The sequence below is a fragment of the Sycon ciliatum genome, chromosome 5, assembly GCF_964019385.1.
Source record: "Sycon ciliatum chromosome 5, ocSycCili1.1, whole genome shotgun sequence".
NCBI lineage: Eukaryota > Metazoa > Porifera > Calcarea > Leucosolenida > Sycettidae > Sycon > Sycon ciliatum.
In genome coordinates this window covers 36,312,891-36,329,390 of record NC_088647.1, presented here as the reverse complement: position 1 = coordinate 36,329,390, position 16,500 = coordinate 36,312,891, and the positions used below count along the sequence as shown (strand labels likewise).

The window sequence follows — 16,500 nt, the reverse complement described above, 5'->3', positions numbered from 1 at the left end:
CCAGACCATATCCCGGAAATCAGGGGGCATGCCGGTAGTCGCGGTAGACTACTCGCACGGTCTGTGAGACGTAGGGAGAGCCTGAACAAGCAGTGCTGCAGACAATAATTATGTCCAGGACCAGAAACACGGCGTCAGCCACTAGCCGCACAACCACACGCCGAGTCGTCCACACGTCCATACATTGCGACTTGACGTGAGAACGGGCTTACTCACAAAGCCTTACTTGCACTTGACTTGGTACTTCACACTGTCGTGTCTCGTGGTCTTGTGTACTGTCACTTGTCGACTCGACTCCGACTCCGAGGCTGTCACTACTACCTTTGATGGTACCACAGGCATTTGGCACATACATGTATGTGTAGGTGCCTGTGGGCCCTGTACTCCCTCTCTTCTGCTGCAGCTTGCGGCCAGGAACATGGTGGTCATTTTCCACGGAGCATTGAAAAGTGATCGTAATGTTACTGGAAAAAGTTGTCCTGTTGTTGACGGATTCACTGTTCGAGCTACAGATCAGAGTGGAGAGTAGAGAGTAGTGAAGTGATGGTAAGGCCAAAACTGACTGGGTACGAGTCTGTCACAGTGTCAGCATGGTCAGTGTCACGATAAAGAGCGGTCAGTGACCATGGTGACTCGCAAAGGTGTGTGTGTGGCTGCTGCAGCAATCTCAGACTCAGAGTCAGACAGAGCTAGTACTGTAGAGGTCACCGAGCCTCATCTGTGTGTCGTTTTCCTACGAACTAGCCTAGCCGAAAACACTCATGCGGTAGTCATGTTGGCTGGCCTTTCTGACGAATCGTTACCGGATCGAGCACATCTATTGATCAAAGACAAAGGCGGAGCGAGGAGACATCAGGTGAGCGCGTCGAAACGGATTCAATGGGAAGATCCTTGTGCGGAACCGGAGATGGGAGCAAAACCTGTTGGACGCCATTGTCGCTTGCTTGTCAGCGGTTTGCTCCGGTTCTTGCACCGATTTCCTGGCTCTGTTCGTCCTCTTTACAAACTGAGCTGCCGTAAGGCTGGCAGACCCGGTACGGCCGTTGCGCCGGTCGAGTTGTTCAGTAGGTTGCCTAATCAATGATCATGCATGAGTTGAGAGGCGAGCTAGTCAGTGTGTCGTATAAAAGCTGTGTTGCATGCAGTGGAGAGCACCAGTCGCGAACTGTAGGTCATCCCTCCGGAGCTAGCTGGAAATCGGTGTGAGTTTTCGAGTGAAGATCGACTAGCACCAGCAGCAGCCATTGCTTCCAGTCTCCGCTGACGACCCGATCTTCGCTTAGAATCGCTCCAGGCAGAAGCTGTTGGACTGATCCAATCTGCACCACGCGTCATGCCACCAAATCAGGTACATTGCACATTATTGCTATCCTGTCCTGTGCTGTTGCATTGTCATTGCTTCCTGTAGTGTGTAGTGTGTTGTGCTGTGAGAATGTGAGACTGAGGCAGTTCACTGACTGTGTAGCTATTGTTGCTTTACTTGTACATCCGCCTCACCGTCCTTGTCCTTGTGAACGTTTCTACACACTCACGCACGCGCGTGCACCCCCCCCCCCCCCACACACACACATACACACTCAGACATGCCCATCGCTGAAGCGATGATAGCGAACAGCTATGTAGGGCCGCGGTCACACTAGAGTCCAGTCACTACTTGCCTCCATGCTCCCACCGCTTCAGGAGCTTCTGCATCTGCGCCTTGCTTCTTGAGGGTGGAGGCGTTCCATACGATCCCAGAAATCTCAGTCTGACAGGGTCTTGCGGAAACCATGAAAAATCCAGTCGCTTCATGAATGCGATCAACAGTACAAACCATGGAGTAGTGAAAAACCGGTATTTTACTACTTCCTGGTACAAACAGAGAAGCAAGAGTGTGCAACTCGATAATAGGGTATTCACACGACGTGAAAATGAACGAAAACACGTTTGTATAAAAGTGGACAAGCTGCCAATCGGATTCACACGGACAACAGACCCGTGCAAATCTCGCATGCGTCTGTGTACTCATGTACTTGAGTACCATACTCAAGTACGTTCGCTGTTTTTACACGCACGCAAAGCACAAACGTGGGCCAAGGACCCCCGATCAAGTTTATCAAGATTTTGCATGCGCTAGGGTCACACGAGTCAAAAGAGTACCACACACGTGAGTTTGCGCGTCGTGTGAATCCCCTATAACCATGATAACCCCTCAGCCCACGGCGGTGTGTTTTTAACACCATCTGACTTTCGCGACCATTTGCCTCACTGGTGCCATTGCATGCACGTTAAAAATAATGAATATTGTATTGTTAACAGCTGGGTGTGCGCGCTAATTTGTTGGGCGTTAACGAGCAATATGGTCCTCAATGCCATGCACTGACTAGTCACAAATTATCGTGCTGTTGTGTGTTTAATGACTGCAGGATAAGCAGCGGCATAACCAGCTTACCATGGACTCAGGCAAACACGGAGGAAGAGGTGCGGGTGGACGAAGCGGCGGTCGGCGTCTCCTGTTTTGCCTTCTCGTCATCTGGACCGTGTGCCACAGCGCAATGGTGACTGCTCAGACTACCAGCAAAGGCTCCAAAGGAGACAAGGGAGATTGCATGTACGCACTACTCAAGCAAGCGGGAGTGCGCTCGGCGTATCTCGACAAGTACGTGGCGGCGTTCCGGAAAAACGGCATCAAGGGCAGTGCTCTGTTCGGACTGAACTTCCTGGACCTGGTCAAGCTGCTCCAGGGCAAGTCGTTCGGTATCACGCACGCCGGCGACATCTTCAGCATTCACTCGTGTGTGAGCGGCCTTGGTAAGTGCGTGGTCAAGCCCTTCTGCCAGAACTCCGGCACCTGCGTCTACAGTGACATCAAGCGCATGCACGTGTGCAAGTGCACCACCGACTATCAGGGAAGCACGTGCGGAACACGGGTGCTGGACCGCGTCACCAAGATCGAGCGCACTCTGCTGAAGCTGAGCCACGTGGTGTCGCGAGTTTCCGTCACCTACACGCGCTGGGGCAAGAACAAGTGTGATAGGAGCACCGGGGCCGAGCTACTCTACAACGGCGCAATGGCTGGGTCTTACCACTCGCACAATGGCGGAGGTGCCAATCACTTGTGCATGCCATACGATCCCGCACAGGTGGACTCCAACGCGCCCCGTACGTACGGCAACAGCCCCATATATGGCATTGAGATCGATGATTCATGGCAGAACAATCAAAACCCAACGTGCTCCGTTTGTCACGTGAAGGGCCGATCCTCTCAGGTGATGATGCCTGCGCGTACCTCGTGCCCATCTGCCTGGACACTTGAGTACTCTGGGTATGTGATGTCCTCGCACTACAGCCACAGAAAGACAGATTTCGTTTGCATGGACAAACAACTGGACGGCGTGCGAGGTGCATCCGGCAACAAGCCAGAAGGAGTTCTGTACTTGGCGTCCATAACGTGTGGAACAAGCATGGACTGTCCACCGTACAGCACCACCAAGGCAGTGCCCTGTGTTGTGTGTACTCGCTAACCGCCCAGCTCACCGCCATACTGTGGACATGATGCCACTGAAAGGTGTGTGCGTGCGCGCGCGTGCGTGTGTATACATGTATGTGCGCACATTGTGTGCATGCGATGTGTGCATGCGATGTGTGTGTGTGTGTGTGTGTGTGTGTGTGTGTGTGTGTGTGTGTGTGTGTGTACATGTATGTTGACACATTGCACACATTGCATGCATGCGATGTGTGCATGGCTACTCTGATTGCCATGTCCAAAGTAAGCTGCTACCATCACGTCTTCTCCATGCCAGCTGATTGATAACCATACACATCATTTTCTTGTTGTTGTTGTTGTTTTCACCTCTCTTTGTGATCACCTTTCCCTTTACTCTTGTTGTGCAACCTGTAAACATTATAATTATACCAAGTCCATTGCAAGTCCATTGCTAAATTTCCTTCATTTAGTGGACGATATTCCTGGTTTTCATCAAGTTAGGCTATCTTTCCAGGTGGTGATATAATATTATGTCTTCTCAGCTCTGATTTTATGGACATGTACCACTGAGAGAGTCAGAGTGGTATTACTGATAATGACTTGTGCATTTTCTCCTCTACAAGCAGGAAGAATGTGTGCTAGAAAATTGTAGAAATTCTGATATTCTATTCTCCATTCTATTTTTCATTAGTTCATCTCATAGTCATGCAGAAATATGTGGCCACTCCACGCTATTTTGAGGCCGAATTGAACAACTAACGATGTATGTGTGTGTGTGCGTGTGTGTATGTGTGTGCGCGCGTGTGTGTGCATGTGTGTGTGTGTGTGTGTGAGTGCAGTGCGTACTATAGTGTTGGTGGCCAAAGGCCTCTCAGCCTCGGATACATTGTCATTGATACCAGAGTCAAGTGTAGTGTTACGTCATCATGCCAGCCCCCCCCCCCCCCCCTCTTCCAGTCAAGTCATTCAATGTTTTATGACTTTATACAGGGCAGAAATACGACAGTCTAATAGTTAGTGAATACTGAATATGGTGAAAAATGATCAAGCTATGTTTTTTTTCAGACGCACACGCTTTAGTGTATCAGGGCCCCCGATTTGGCGAATGGACTGTAGTTCAATCTCCCTCCAATCTACACATTACTAGCACTACAGTAGTCTACACTAGCTGGAGATATGACATGCACGTAACTAGTTACACACACACGCGCACAGTTACACTTTTCGTGCAGGATACGATCAACAATCCCTCTTTTCACTGAAGTACAGTCAAATTATTTAAAAAAATTAAAATCATGAGTAAATTTACACCAGACTTTCCGGCCAAGCAGCACCATAGAGAAGAGACAATGCTTCAGCGTTTCAAGTTCAAAATTGCGTTATCAGACAGAGAAAGGAGGTGGGTTTGATGGCTTACGTGACAATGTATGATTGTTACTGATTGCGTGAAAAAAAAAGATTGGAGTAATAACCAACCCAACAAGACAATACCTGGACACAGCAGGGCAGATGATAATGATGATGGTGATGATGATGTAATTCTTCAGATATTGAAAACAGCAGTTGGATGGGAATGTGTGTGACTTGAGTGCTGCTGGATTGAAGTGGTGCTCTTTGATGGAAAGCGACAGAGAGAGAGAGAGAGAGAGAGAGAGAGAGAGAGAGAGAGAGAGAGAGAGAGAGAAAGAGCAACGTGCGTGCTTAGCTGCACCCACTCACAACAGGCCAATGCGAATCGTAAAGAATAGAACAGAGTAGAAAGAATCGATAGCCCACACTGCCCAAACATCAGTCATGATAACGTCAAAAATAAACAGCCAGCTGAATGGAAGCAGCTGATAAGGAAACTCAACACATACTTTATAGAAGAGGTGGTGGTGGTGGTTTTGGTGAGTGGTGGTGGTGGTTTTGGTGAGTTGTCGTGGACACATGTTGAGGTGTCGGTGTTTGTGTGTAGGCATGCATGCTGATATGCACATGTGTTGATATGTTTATAATTATGTTCTTTCTTGATGAGTGCAGTATGTAAGGCTGGCATCAAGGAGGGGGGGGCATGATCTGATGTGTTTTGTGATTGCCATGTGCAAGAGGTCTTCAAGAGAGCAGGTGTTGCATAAGCTGCTGTTCAAACCTGCAAAGGCAAAGAGAGAAAGAGAGCAAGCATACATCACACACATACGCACATACGCACACATGCAGACACACACACACACACACACACACACACACACACACACACACACACACACACACACACACACACACACACACACACACAAACACACACACAAACACGTACATAATATATAAACTGTGACGACACTAGGCGCCAGGTAGCAACTTTTCAATCACCGAGACACATGGTTTCGAATCCCAAGTGATGTCAGAATCAAAATACAATAACCTTCTAGGGTAAAGCCTGTCAGGGCTACCACTCGGATAAGGTGACCCACCTGTCCCTCAGACCTCAGACCTGCCCATCGCGGAAGCGATGATAGCGAACAGCTATGTTAGACATAGCAACTTGTACTTGGATTACACCATTCAACAGCTTGCAAGGCTGATGACTTGACCGCCACTAATTTTAGCCTGGTATCCACCACACAGCTGATTGAAGTGGCTTTTTCTGGCCAGTGAATCCCTATTTTTCATTTTTTCATTATATATTTTTATTTACACCTGTCCCGCAAGACACACACACACACCTGTCCCGGAGGACACACACACACACCTGTCCCGGAGGATACACACACACACCTGTCCCGGAGGACACACACACCTGTCCCGGAGGACACACACACACACCCACAGCCATGCACATGTCGCGAAGACTTACAGTGCAGCTCCCACGGCCTCGGCGTGTAGTTTTCTCCGTAATAACTGCGCGTCGTGCGCGGCAGTCGCTGCAACCGGGTGACGTACACCTACACGCATAGGCATATGCACACACACGCACACACACCATGCACACACACACACGTGCGCGCGCACCGGCAATAGATAGACACAAACACAAGGTTTAGTATTTAGGCCACATCCAATCAGTCTGCATTCGTCATCAACTATCCGCATTGAACCCCCCCCCCCCCCCCCCTAGTTCAAAAATACTTCAAAATATAAGTTATATAACTACTAGAAATAGTACTGTTTGGCGGGGTTTGCAGCTCTTTATAAAAATGCTTTGCTTCACGGAAACGTATTTCATTGCGAAGAGCTGCGCTTCGGTCCTCTGAGCTGTGCCAAGGAGCTCTAACAGAGCGAAACAGTTGCTGTCCACAGATTTGAGTAACTAGTAGAAATGCGTACAAGTGCAGCAGCAGCAGCAGAGTTACACAGACTCCACACGGACACACTAGTAAGCTCCTGTGTTTGCAAATCATGTGACTTTGAGAGCCATGGTCGTGCCTATGCAATGTATAGTACAGCCAGTGCGCTGAGAGAGAGAGAGCATGGAGCCCAAGAGCATGGAGCCTGGAATATTAAGAGAGGTTCCGTGCTACGGAAAGTTGAGCAACTTAAACTTCACGAGTTTGCACTCCACTTACGGAAAGTTGTCTACTTAGAGAGCGTAAGTGGGGCTCTACTTGCGGAGGTGTTCCGTAAGTGGATTGGGGCAGAAATTTATGACTCTCTCTCTCTCTCTCTCTCTCTCTCTCTCTCTCTCTCTCTCTCTCTCTCTCTCTCTCTCTCTCTCTCTCTCTCTCTCTCGGTCGTACACTGTCGTGTTCAGAGTTACCAAGGGCAATTACGTGATTTGAAAACGGCGTGTGGCGGAACACAGATCAGCATGTAGTGTAGAGTTTATCCACCCGTCCATTCATCCATGCAAGTATACTGTAGGTACATAGTAGGCAACTTCCACTGCTCAAACAGTGCTCAAACAGTGCTCAATACCCGTGGGAGGTACATAGTAGGCAACTTCCACTGCTCAAACACTGCTCAATACCTGTGGGGGTTGTAGAGCTCTCTAATAGCTCTCTCATGTTGCTTGATGGTTTCTCAGCATGAAATCCAGAGTTGCAACAAACCAGCCTGACTTCTGTGCTACACACACATACACGCACGTACACACACACACAGACACACGCACGCATGCACACACACACACAGAACGCCAGAGCGGACTAACGTTTGGGCGATGGACACGGCGTTGTATGCGGGTGCTTTCGTTGCCGCTGGCGACGGCCTGGAGTGGTTGTAGCTCCTACTCCTGTTGCTGCTGCTGCCGGAGACAGACCCATAGGACTACAAGAAAAGGAAACACAAACACACAAACAGACACACAAACAATAGCTATGAAAGGTATGAACACCACAGACATCACAGACACCACAGACATCACCATACAACATGACAATATGTTGGAGGCTTGAAAACGGGTGCTTCCAAAATCGATTTTTTAAAAATCCCCACAAAGATGGAGCAATCCCACCTCCACCAAACGCGCTCTCTGGCCGACCTCACAAACCAGCAACATCGACTCAAGTTGCAGGTACTGACAAATAATGTTTTCCTCCACACAGCGCTGTTTCGACCACTAAAGGTCTCCTTTGAGAACGAGCATCACCACGTAAATTATTTGATTAAACACACAAGCAAGTTACTATAGTCGTGGCAAGTGAAATCCGACACTTGCCATAGGGGATGGCACCCCATTTCAATGCTGGTGATGTAAGATGTATAATATCATTGTACGGCAAAGGCGTACACGTTCTCCTGAAAAGTCCGAAAGGCCTTGCTACGCACAACACACATGCTTGCTAAGTGGGAACACACTCCTCAGCCTTAGCTGCTCCCCAACTGTTGCGCTTTCGCAGGGCCTGGGCTTGGGATTACAAATGTGTGACTGGAAATTGCCATCGCTGCAGCCCCGATGCTGCGTTTCTGCTGTTGCAAGGCCACGCACGCGGTGGGAATCAACAAGCCACAGTCCGGTCAACCCGCAGGTATCACACTCTGCTTTGCAGGCATACACAGCACACTATCTAGAGTAAAAGATGGATAAAATTTTCGTACTCGTCCACGTATATATCGTTGTTTATTGCTAGATTTCAGTATTGAGACGTATTTTCCCTGATGAATGTCTCTAGAGAACTATCCAGAGTGTGAGAGCACAGGTATCACACTCTGCCTTGCGGGTATACACAGTAGAGGGGACGGTTTCAAACAGGACACAGGTTGCAAACCGGAACGGACTCAATATTCACTTTCTCTCTTGGTATTTTGATTAGAAAACATATGTCACAGTCAGGCTACGATGTGTTATACTCCGAGTCAAAATTTCATGGCTCTGCGATGACCAGAAGCGCCATATCAAGCACGTGAGTTTTTGACGTGTTGCTTCGCACTGTGACTTGAGTTTTACGACTTTCGAAAAATCAACTTCTTGTCGCAGGTAAACAGCGGCTCGCCTCTCGCCAATAAAGCACCGCATACCGATCAAAACTAATGGAAGCACACACAAGGCTTATTGTTACTCTGTACTGGCCGTCGTGGAGCGATAGCAATTACCTAATTTCAGGCCCAGAGTGAATTTGACGTGCACTCTAAAACGTGTCCGGTTTGGAGCCACCTCTGATTTGAACTTTTTTGAAGCGAAAAATTGGGCAACTTGGAGGCAATGGGTCAACACAAAGGAGTGGCTCAGTTCGATTGACTCTGGCCCCAGAGCAAACTTCAACATGCCAGTTTCCTTCCACAAACATATTTCGAGTGAAAAATCAACGCTGATGATCGGTTTGGGTCTATACAAATTTGGCTGTCAAAGCGTCCCGGTATCGAGCCGTCCCCTCTACACTATGTAGAGTGTGAGAGCACAGGTATCACACTCTGCTTTGCGGGAATACACAGTACACTATGTAGAGTGTGAGAGCTGAGAGCACACAACATGGTAAGAACACGCACAGTGAAACCTGTCCAAGGCGACCGCTCAAAGGACCGTCAACATGTGGTCTCTGTGCACAGGTGGTGTCCTTGTCCAGGGTCATTGGACCGGAAATTACATCCCTTGGTTCTAGTTGTAGTGGTCCTCTAGGACAGGTGGTCGCCTTTTCAGAGTGGTCCCCATGACAGGTGGTCGCCTTTTCAGAGTGGTCCCCATGACAGGTGGTCGCCTTGTCAGAGTGGTCCCCATGACAGGTGGTCGCCTTTTCAGAGTGGCCCCCATGACAGGTGGTCGCCTTATCATAGTGGTCGCCTTGATAGGCTTATAGTGTATATGGTATGCAGGGTCAGCTCGTCATGCACCAAGCGGAGCAGTACTTGAAACACGATGTGTACGTCTTAGCAGAGAACATGCAGTCGCAAGGGATTTGTACTGCTAATACGGAGGGAAATGGCGCCTCGAAAAATGTCCGCATTGACACGAATGTCTTGTCCTGGCATACAGTACAGTACGGCTCAATGAAATCCGATCAAGCGGGTGAATGCCACGCCGGGTGCTGTACAGCACTAGACCTGTGAACACTGAGATGATGAACCGGTGCAGGGGGCGCAAACTTGATTTCACGCGATTGGATTTCATTATTGTTATTATTATTTGAAACTCGGGTATTGAGCCAATAATAAAGTAGAAAGGAAAAGGACATATGGAAACGTTACAGTGGTGGAGAGATACTCTTAACTCGTTTCCATATGTCCTTTTCCTTTCTACTATGTTATTATTATTATTATTATTATTATCTTTATTTGAGGGATGAGCCAGAGGCAAGTAGCCTATCAAGGGGTTCTCCACTTGTGCGATATTGAATATATTGAACATTGAGCAGTGCTGTACTTGGAGAGTTCTACTTTTTCACATTCAAAACCTATGACCTATGCTAGCAGTTTGTTGCTCAGTACAGAAACCAGTAGTTGCGTATCTTCTGTTCACTTACCTGAGCAAGTTAGCCGGTCTACATTCACCTTGTTGTTTGTGTAACCAAAGCAAGTTCTTCATAAGCTGCACCACAAATACAAGGCAGAGAGGAGCGAAGAAAATGAAATTTCTAACACTGTGAACCCAAACTAAGTAGGGCATTCAGAGTGTGTGTGTGTGTGTGCGTGTGTGTGTGTGCGTGTGTGTGTGTGCGTGTATGTGTGTGCATGTGTGTGTGTGTGTGTGTGTGTGTATGTGTGTGTATATGTGTGTGTGTGCGTATGCATGTGTGTGTGTGTATATGTGTGTGTGTATGTATGTATGTATGTATGTATGTGTGTGTGTATGTGTGCGGGTGCATATGTGTGTGTGTGTGTGTGTGTGTGTGTGTGTGTGTGTGTGTGTGTGTGTGTGTGTGTGTATGTGTGTGTGTGTGTGTGTGTCCCATATGGTGCAGTGGTATGTGCAGCGATTTCCAATCGATAGGTTGCGGGTTCGATTCCCGACGATTATGGTCACACACGTCTTTCTTCTCTTTCTCAGACTCTTCCTGACTTTTCTTTCATTCTCCTGGGTGGTTACCAACAGCCAGTGCATGCCAGAGTATGTGGTGTGATGTGTGTGGGAAAAAAAGAAAAAAAAAGAAAAAAGAAAAAGACCAAAAATAGGGATTCACTGGCCAGAAAAAGTCACTTCAAATAGCTGTATGGTGTAGACCAGGCTGAATAGTGACGGTCAATTCTTCAGCCTTGCAAGCTGTTGAATGGTGCAATCCCAGCACAAGTTGCTATGGCTTCTGCCGTAGCATTGCTATCATCGCCTCCGGCGATGGGCGTCAAAGGTCAAAGGTGTGTGTGTGTGTGTGTGTGTGTGTGTGTGTGTGTGTGTGTGAGTGTGAATGTGTGCATATGTGTGTATGTGTGTGTGGGCGTGCAGGTTCGCTTGGAGTTTGAGTCCTACTTTAAGTCGTGCACCACCCCTTGAGAACTAATGTTTGACCCAGCTAGTGAAAGTGACTGGTAAGTAAGCCAGTGTGTTAGTGATGCACACTAAACAAATACAACACGTTGGCATTATTTTCATTTCGGCACGTTTCCATACGCATGACGCCCCAAAAGCCGGCAACACTTCGCACAAACATGTGGCTTCACGTGCCGGTTGTGAACACATCTTGCCTACAGGTAATACTGGTCTACCAAAGCCAGTGGGAGTATTTCCTGTGAATGGACAGTACGCAGCATCATGTGTACACGCAGCAAGGACAAGGCACAGTGGTGTACATAGCAGAGCTGTACTCAACTGTGAGCACTGTCACGACTACACGTATGTCCAGGACCTTACCTGCATATGATGTGGCAGAGGGTGGAAGGTGACAGACTGGCGACAAAACGAGCTGATTCTCCCACTGCGCTTCAAGCCTGCCAAGTCTAAGCCTAGAAAGAGAGAGAAGACCAGGAGCGAGAGAGAGAGAGAGAGAGAGAGAAGAGAGAGACAGAGAGAGGGGGGCGGGGAGGACGAGGGGAGAGAGAGAGAGAGAGAGAGAGAGAGAGAGAGAGAGAGAGAGAGAGAGAGAGAGAGAGAGAGAGAGAGAGAAGGAGAGAGAGAGAGGGAGAGAGAGATAGTGAGGAGATGGAGAAAAGGCAATGGCATACAAACACGAGCATGAACATACAAACCATTGCTGGGCATTGGCATTTAGCACATATCTTTGATGATGATCTATCAGGTGCCTGGAACACAACAAGCACACGACGGCTTTGTCATCTCACCACTTAGGTGCAGATACACGTAAGCAGGGTCAAATACAACTGAATATACGAGCTTGTATGCAGTGCATATAGCCTGGCATGCATGTGTCATGTGTACACAGGTGTGTGTGTGTGTGTGTGTGTGTGTGTGTGTGTGTGTGTGTGTGTGTGTGTGTGTGTGTGTGTGTGCGTGTGCGTGCGCACGCGCGTGAGAAAGAGTGTGAGTGAGTGTGTTCATGCGTGCAGTAACTTTCTGTAAATGCATGCAGGTGTGTAAAGTAAGTCTTAAGTTGCTGATGACAAGCAGTGCGTCTCCACTCTCCCCTAACCTTGACACATGGAGTGTTGTATACCGGAGCATGCGCATAACATAAGAAGAGCAGGTGCAGCTGCACTGACTGGACACGTCGCCAAGATGGAGTGTAAGCGACCGGCATCATACATCTGCAACCAACACACGTGCAGCACCATACGCGATACACCACGATCTCATCCCTGCTGCTAAACTCAATCTGCTCATGCACGAGCCGCGCTAGTTTGCCCACTGCTAAACATGAACTGTCTTTTATCAAGCATTCCAAACCCTCCATGTGATGAAAATCTCACTACCAGAATAAAATCTCTTATTGGCCACAGGTCATCGTGAGAATACAGACTGGAAACATGGCGGAGAGTACAACAAAAGAGGTTTTAAAAGCAATGAACTAGTTCCACCTCCACATCGATGAACAGGCAGAAACCTGCTGCTTATCCCCATATTACTGAGGATAAACAGCACCAACAAGTAAGTTAGTTACAGCAGGAGTCCTAGCGTAGCGCTGGACCCAATGAATGCTAAAAAAACATGACAGCTGGCTTTACGTGTACGTACATCTTCCACATGGTCGTGATCCGCTGACTGCACGAAGATGATAGCATTGGACGAGCACACGTAGGAGTAGTGCTCTGCCAAGACGGGACCAGTTATCGCCTGAGCGCACAACAAGCAAACACCGGACAACGACAACAACTTCAGGAGAAATTCACCCGAGTCGTAAACATGCATAGCTAGTTATGCTCGGTGAAATCCGACCCAAACTGTTTATTTAGCGCCCTCAACTGTTACTTGCACGGCCCTTGATGCCCTGGAAGTGGTACGAACGCTGCCGGACGTACACATGTACAATGCACTCTAAGTTGGATTTCAGTGCGTTCAACTGTTCAGGCAAGCAGGAAAGGGGCTTCTTCTCTCCCTCACCACAAGCTGTATAGTATAGTCTCTACAACACAAACGCTGCACAGCGACTAAAAAAAGCCACACTGCATGGTAAGGGATGAACCGTCAAAATGGCACACTACACATCTGTGTTCACCAGAAAAAAACTGGTAAATCCAAGCAGTGGCCTCAAAGAAGGAACAAAGGAGAGCGGTGGTTCAGTGTAACAGTGGTCGTCTGTCCATGTGCTAGTGCAATGATGTGCATGTCTGCTTCTCCTGGCCAGGAAACTGGAAACTAATGGTTAGACACAACAACACCCCCCCCCCCCACACACACACACACATCACCCCTCATCCCTCTCATGGACAGTAAAAGAAATAGGACAATATTACCCAGATGTTCGTTAGTTGAGGGAATGGAAAAGGGAAAAATTGTGAAGAAAAAACTTGGCCGCCATCAGTCTCACTACCAGGACTCGAACCAGGGACCTTTGCTTGAAGCCAGCCATGCTCTAACCACTGGGCTATGGTGTAGCTGTCATCCCAGCAGAGACCGTTCAACATTTTCTTCAGACTTCGAAACTCACGCTACCTGTGACACTACACAGGCAGGTGGGACGCGGCCCTCAGAAAACACAGAGTTGATAATACTTTAATAGCTCACCTCACACGTAAATGAATGACGCTGAGAACCACTCTGAGTCTTCGATACTTGCCATCTGTCCATCTGAAAATGGACACGACAATGAGAGAATGAGCGGAGAGAGAGAGAGATCAAGATACATGGTCAGAAGGGAGAGAGAGAGGGAGGGAGAGAGAGAGAGAGAGAGAGAGAGAGAGAGAGAGAGAGAGAGAGACAGAGGTAGAGAGAGAGAAAGAGAGAGAGACAGAGAGAGACAGAGAGAGACAGAGACAGAAAGACACAGAGAGAGGTGAGCGCAAGAGGTAGATGAAGAGCTTGCTGAAGAGCACTCCACTCAAAGTAGCCTGAAGCTAAACACAATGCTCGTGTTGACAATTACCTGTTACAGACAAGTATCAGGGATCCGTGCTGCGTGAAGAAAATTACGGTGTGCAGATCAACTGCTAGTCATTTCTTCAATTCAACCTCACATTCAATTTTCTTTATACAAAATAACAATCAAGAGAAGCACAAATATGTACCTCTCTTCCCTTGCAATTTACAATTGCCTCAACCAAAAACGCTCATGTTTGTCCCACAGACGGCTACTCACGTTTGTCACTAGGTTGCGATACGATTCCTGACAGGAGAGCTTTTCATGCAGCCAGCTGGACACGGGCACGTCTCTCCACATCACAATGCTCTGGAAGGGCAGGGCGACGGTGAGTTTCCAGTCGACAAGCGACGCTGCAGCCGGTGTCACTTGCTGCTGCGGGTGGCTACGCACAACGGCTGCGTAACTAAGAGTGGCAGACGGTGTCAGAGTCGAGGACAGGTCTATTGGTGACCAGAACTGTTGACTGAAAAGGCAGAGAAGGCAGGGAGCACAAGTGTAGCGGTCAAAACATAGAAAGGGGTACTATTAGGCAAGCAAATACTAAAAAAAGTAAAAATGAAAATATTCTAAAGGCAGACACTCAGGGAAGTGAACTACCAGAAAAGCGAAAAGAAAAAAAGTCAACCCCAACCAGGTCTCAAATCCGGGACCTTGCTTGTCATCAGCAATGCTCTAACCATCTGAGCTATGGGACCAGGCCGAACCTAGAAGGCGCTGAAAAGTTTGGCACTCCAAAGGCAGCTCACAACAAGTGCCACACTGGCAGTTCACTTCCCCTGATTGTTTACCTTGACATTTTTAAATTTATCCCATTCCTATTTCCATATTTTAGAGGCCCCCTTGATGCACAAAACACCTGCGGGTGTGCATGGAAGTACGGTGATCACAAGAGAGTTGTATCCAAAACAGACTTGTGTACAACCCTGTATGCATTATGTACTGGGTGGAGGCAGTATGCACGGCTCCTGTCACGTCACGTGATGTGAAGGTCTGCCGTCGCAGACCCTGTACACCGGGGTTGCACACTCTTGGGGGTTATGACATCTTGATAGTACGTGTACAGTCAGACCTCGCTTAACCGCACACACCCGTTTTCAACAAAATATCCGGATAGGCGAGGGAACCGAATAATCGAACACACATACTGCATATATGCATGACATTAGCTGTAAACCGGTGACCAACGATTTTCTTCCGGATGGCGAGGGATCGGATAAAAGAGGTCTGACTGTACAAGTTTTCTCTACCCACCTGGATGACAGCAACCTGTTACCATAGCTTACCTGCGCTCCATGGCCAGACGACATCTGTGTGCCTCCAAGGCCGCGAACGATTCAGGCGATCTGCAGTGAACAGCAAGCCACCGCACATGTAGCAAACAAGACAAGCCATTATGCTATCATGTTCAAACACTGTGTAAAGTGGATATGAAGAGACCTGCACAGTGTCTGCTCTAGGATTTCAAACCAACCGGGTACATGTGTACCTGGCACAACTCTTCCAACCAGGTCAAAGGCAGGTCCGTTCAAGTACGGCTACTGCATGTACATGTACATCAGAGAGCTGTACATAATAGTACTCCCTGCTGTACATAATAGTACTCCCTGCTGTACATAATAGTACTCCCTGCTGTACATAATAGTACTCCCTGCTGTACATAATAGTACTCCCTGCTGTACATAATAGTACTCCCTGCTGTACATAATAGTACTCCCTGCTGTACATAATAGTACTCCCTGCTGTACATAATAGGACTCCCTGGTGGGTATTTTTCTTTTTTTTTTACTGAATACCACAGAACCATCAGATGCTGCACAGCGGGGGCGGTGGCATATTGGATGGAAGTGGGGGCGGGGCAAAAGTAACTCCTCCGACCAAAGGTTTCGGAATCATCGTTACTCCTGTGCGCCGATACATAGGAGAAAAGAAACAAGTGCATCCAAGAGGGAAGCACCGGATTTGCAAACGATAATGGGGAGAATTTGAGATTGAGATAGGACAAAACAATAGTAAAAGCAGTGCACCGGGTGTGCACACCTCTGCGAGAAGGGGAAGACTGCAGAAGGGTAGGTGGGAGCTGATTCCACGTTGCGATGAGGGAGTGGGGAAATGAGCGGAGCGTGTTGTTTCGTGACTGAGGAGGAAGGATACTGGTGAGTTGTGATGGATGTGCTGCAGATCTGGTTGTCTCACGAGTAGACGTGCGGCATTGCG

The 16,500-nt window shown here is 48.2% G+C and overlaps 2 protein-coding genes across 2 annotated transcripts in view; one reads left to right on the top strand and one right to left on the bottom strand.

The window, feature by feature from the left end:
* The first annotated feature begins 903 nt into the window (after positions 1 to 903).
* LOC135818530 (uncharacterized) lies at positions 904 to 4,225 on the top strand. Its single transcript, XM_065331924.1, has 2 exons — positions 904 to 1,348; positions 2,406 to 4,225. Exons 1-2 carry the CDS (start codon positions 1,334 to 1,336, stop codon positions 3,501 to 3,503), a joined length of 1,113 nt encoding a protein of 370 aa, XP_065187996.1. The 5' UTR covers positions 904 to 1,333; the 3' UTR covers positions 3,504 to 4,225.
* Positions 4,226 to 4,687: 462 nt separating this feature from the next.
* The window catches only part of LOC135818529 (uncharacterized), a 37,610-nt gene continuing 25,797 nt past the window's right edge, over positions 4,688 to 16,500 (bottom strand). The window contains exons 22-31 of the mRNA XM_065331923.1: positions 15,570 to 15,629; positions 14,503 to 14,749; positions 13,932 to 13,994; positions 12,942 to 13,040; positions 12,400 to 12,514; positions 11,664 to 11,755; positions 10,342 to 10,406; positions 7,596 to 7,711; positions 6,303 to 6,390; positions 4,688 to 5,597 (exon numbers count right to left, since the gene is read on the bottom strand). Of these exons, the coding sequence (XP_065187995.1) occupies positions 5,561 to 5,597; positions 6,303 to 6,390; positions 7,596 to 7,711; positions 10,342 to 10,406; positions 11,664 to 11,755; positions 12,400 to 12,514; positions 12,942 to 13,040; positions 13,932 to 13,994; positions 14,503 to 14,749; positions 15,570 to 15,629 (982 nt within the window). The 3' untranslated portion in view covers positions 4,688 to 5,560. The remainder of the gene's footprint in view (positions 5,598 to 6,302; positions 6,391 to 7,595; positions 7,712 to 10,341; positions 10,407 to 11,663; positions 11,756 to 12,399; positions 12,515 to 12,941; positions 13,041 to 13,931; positions 13,995 to 14,502; positions 14,750 to 15,569; positions 15,630 to 16,500) is intronic.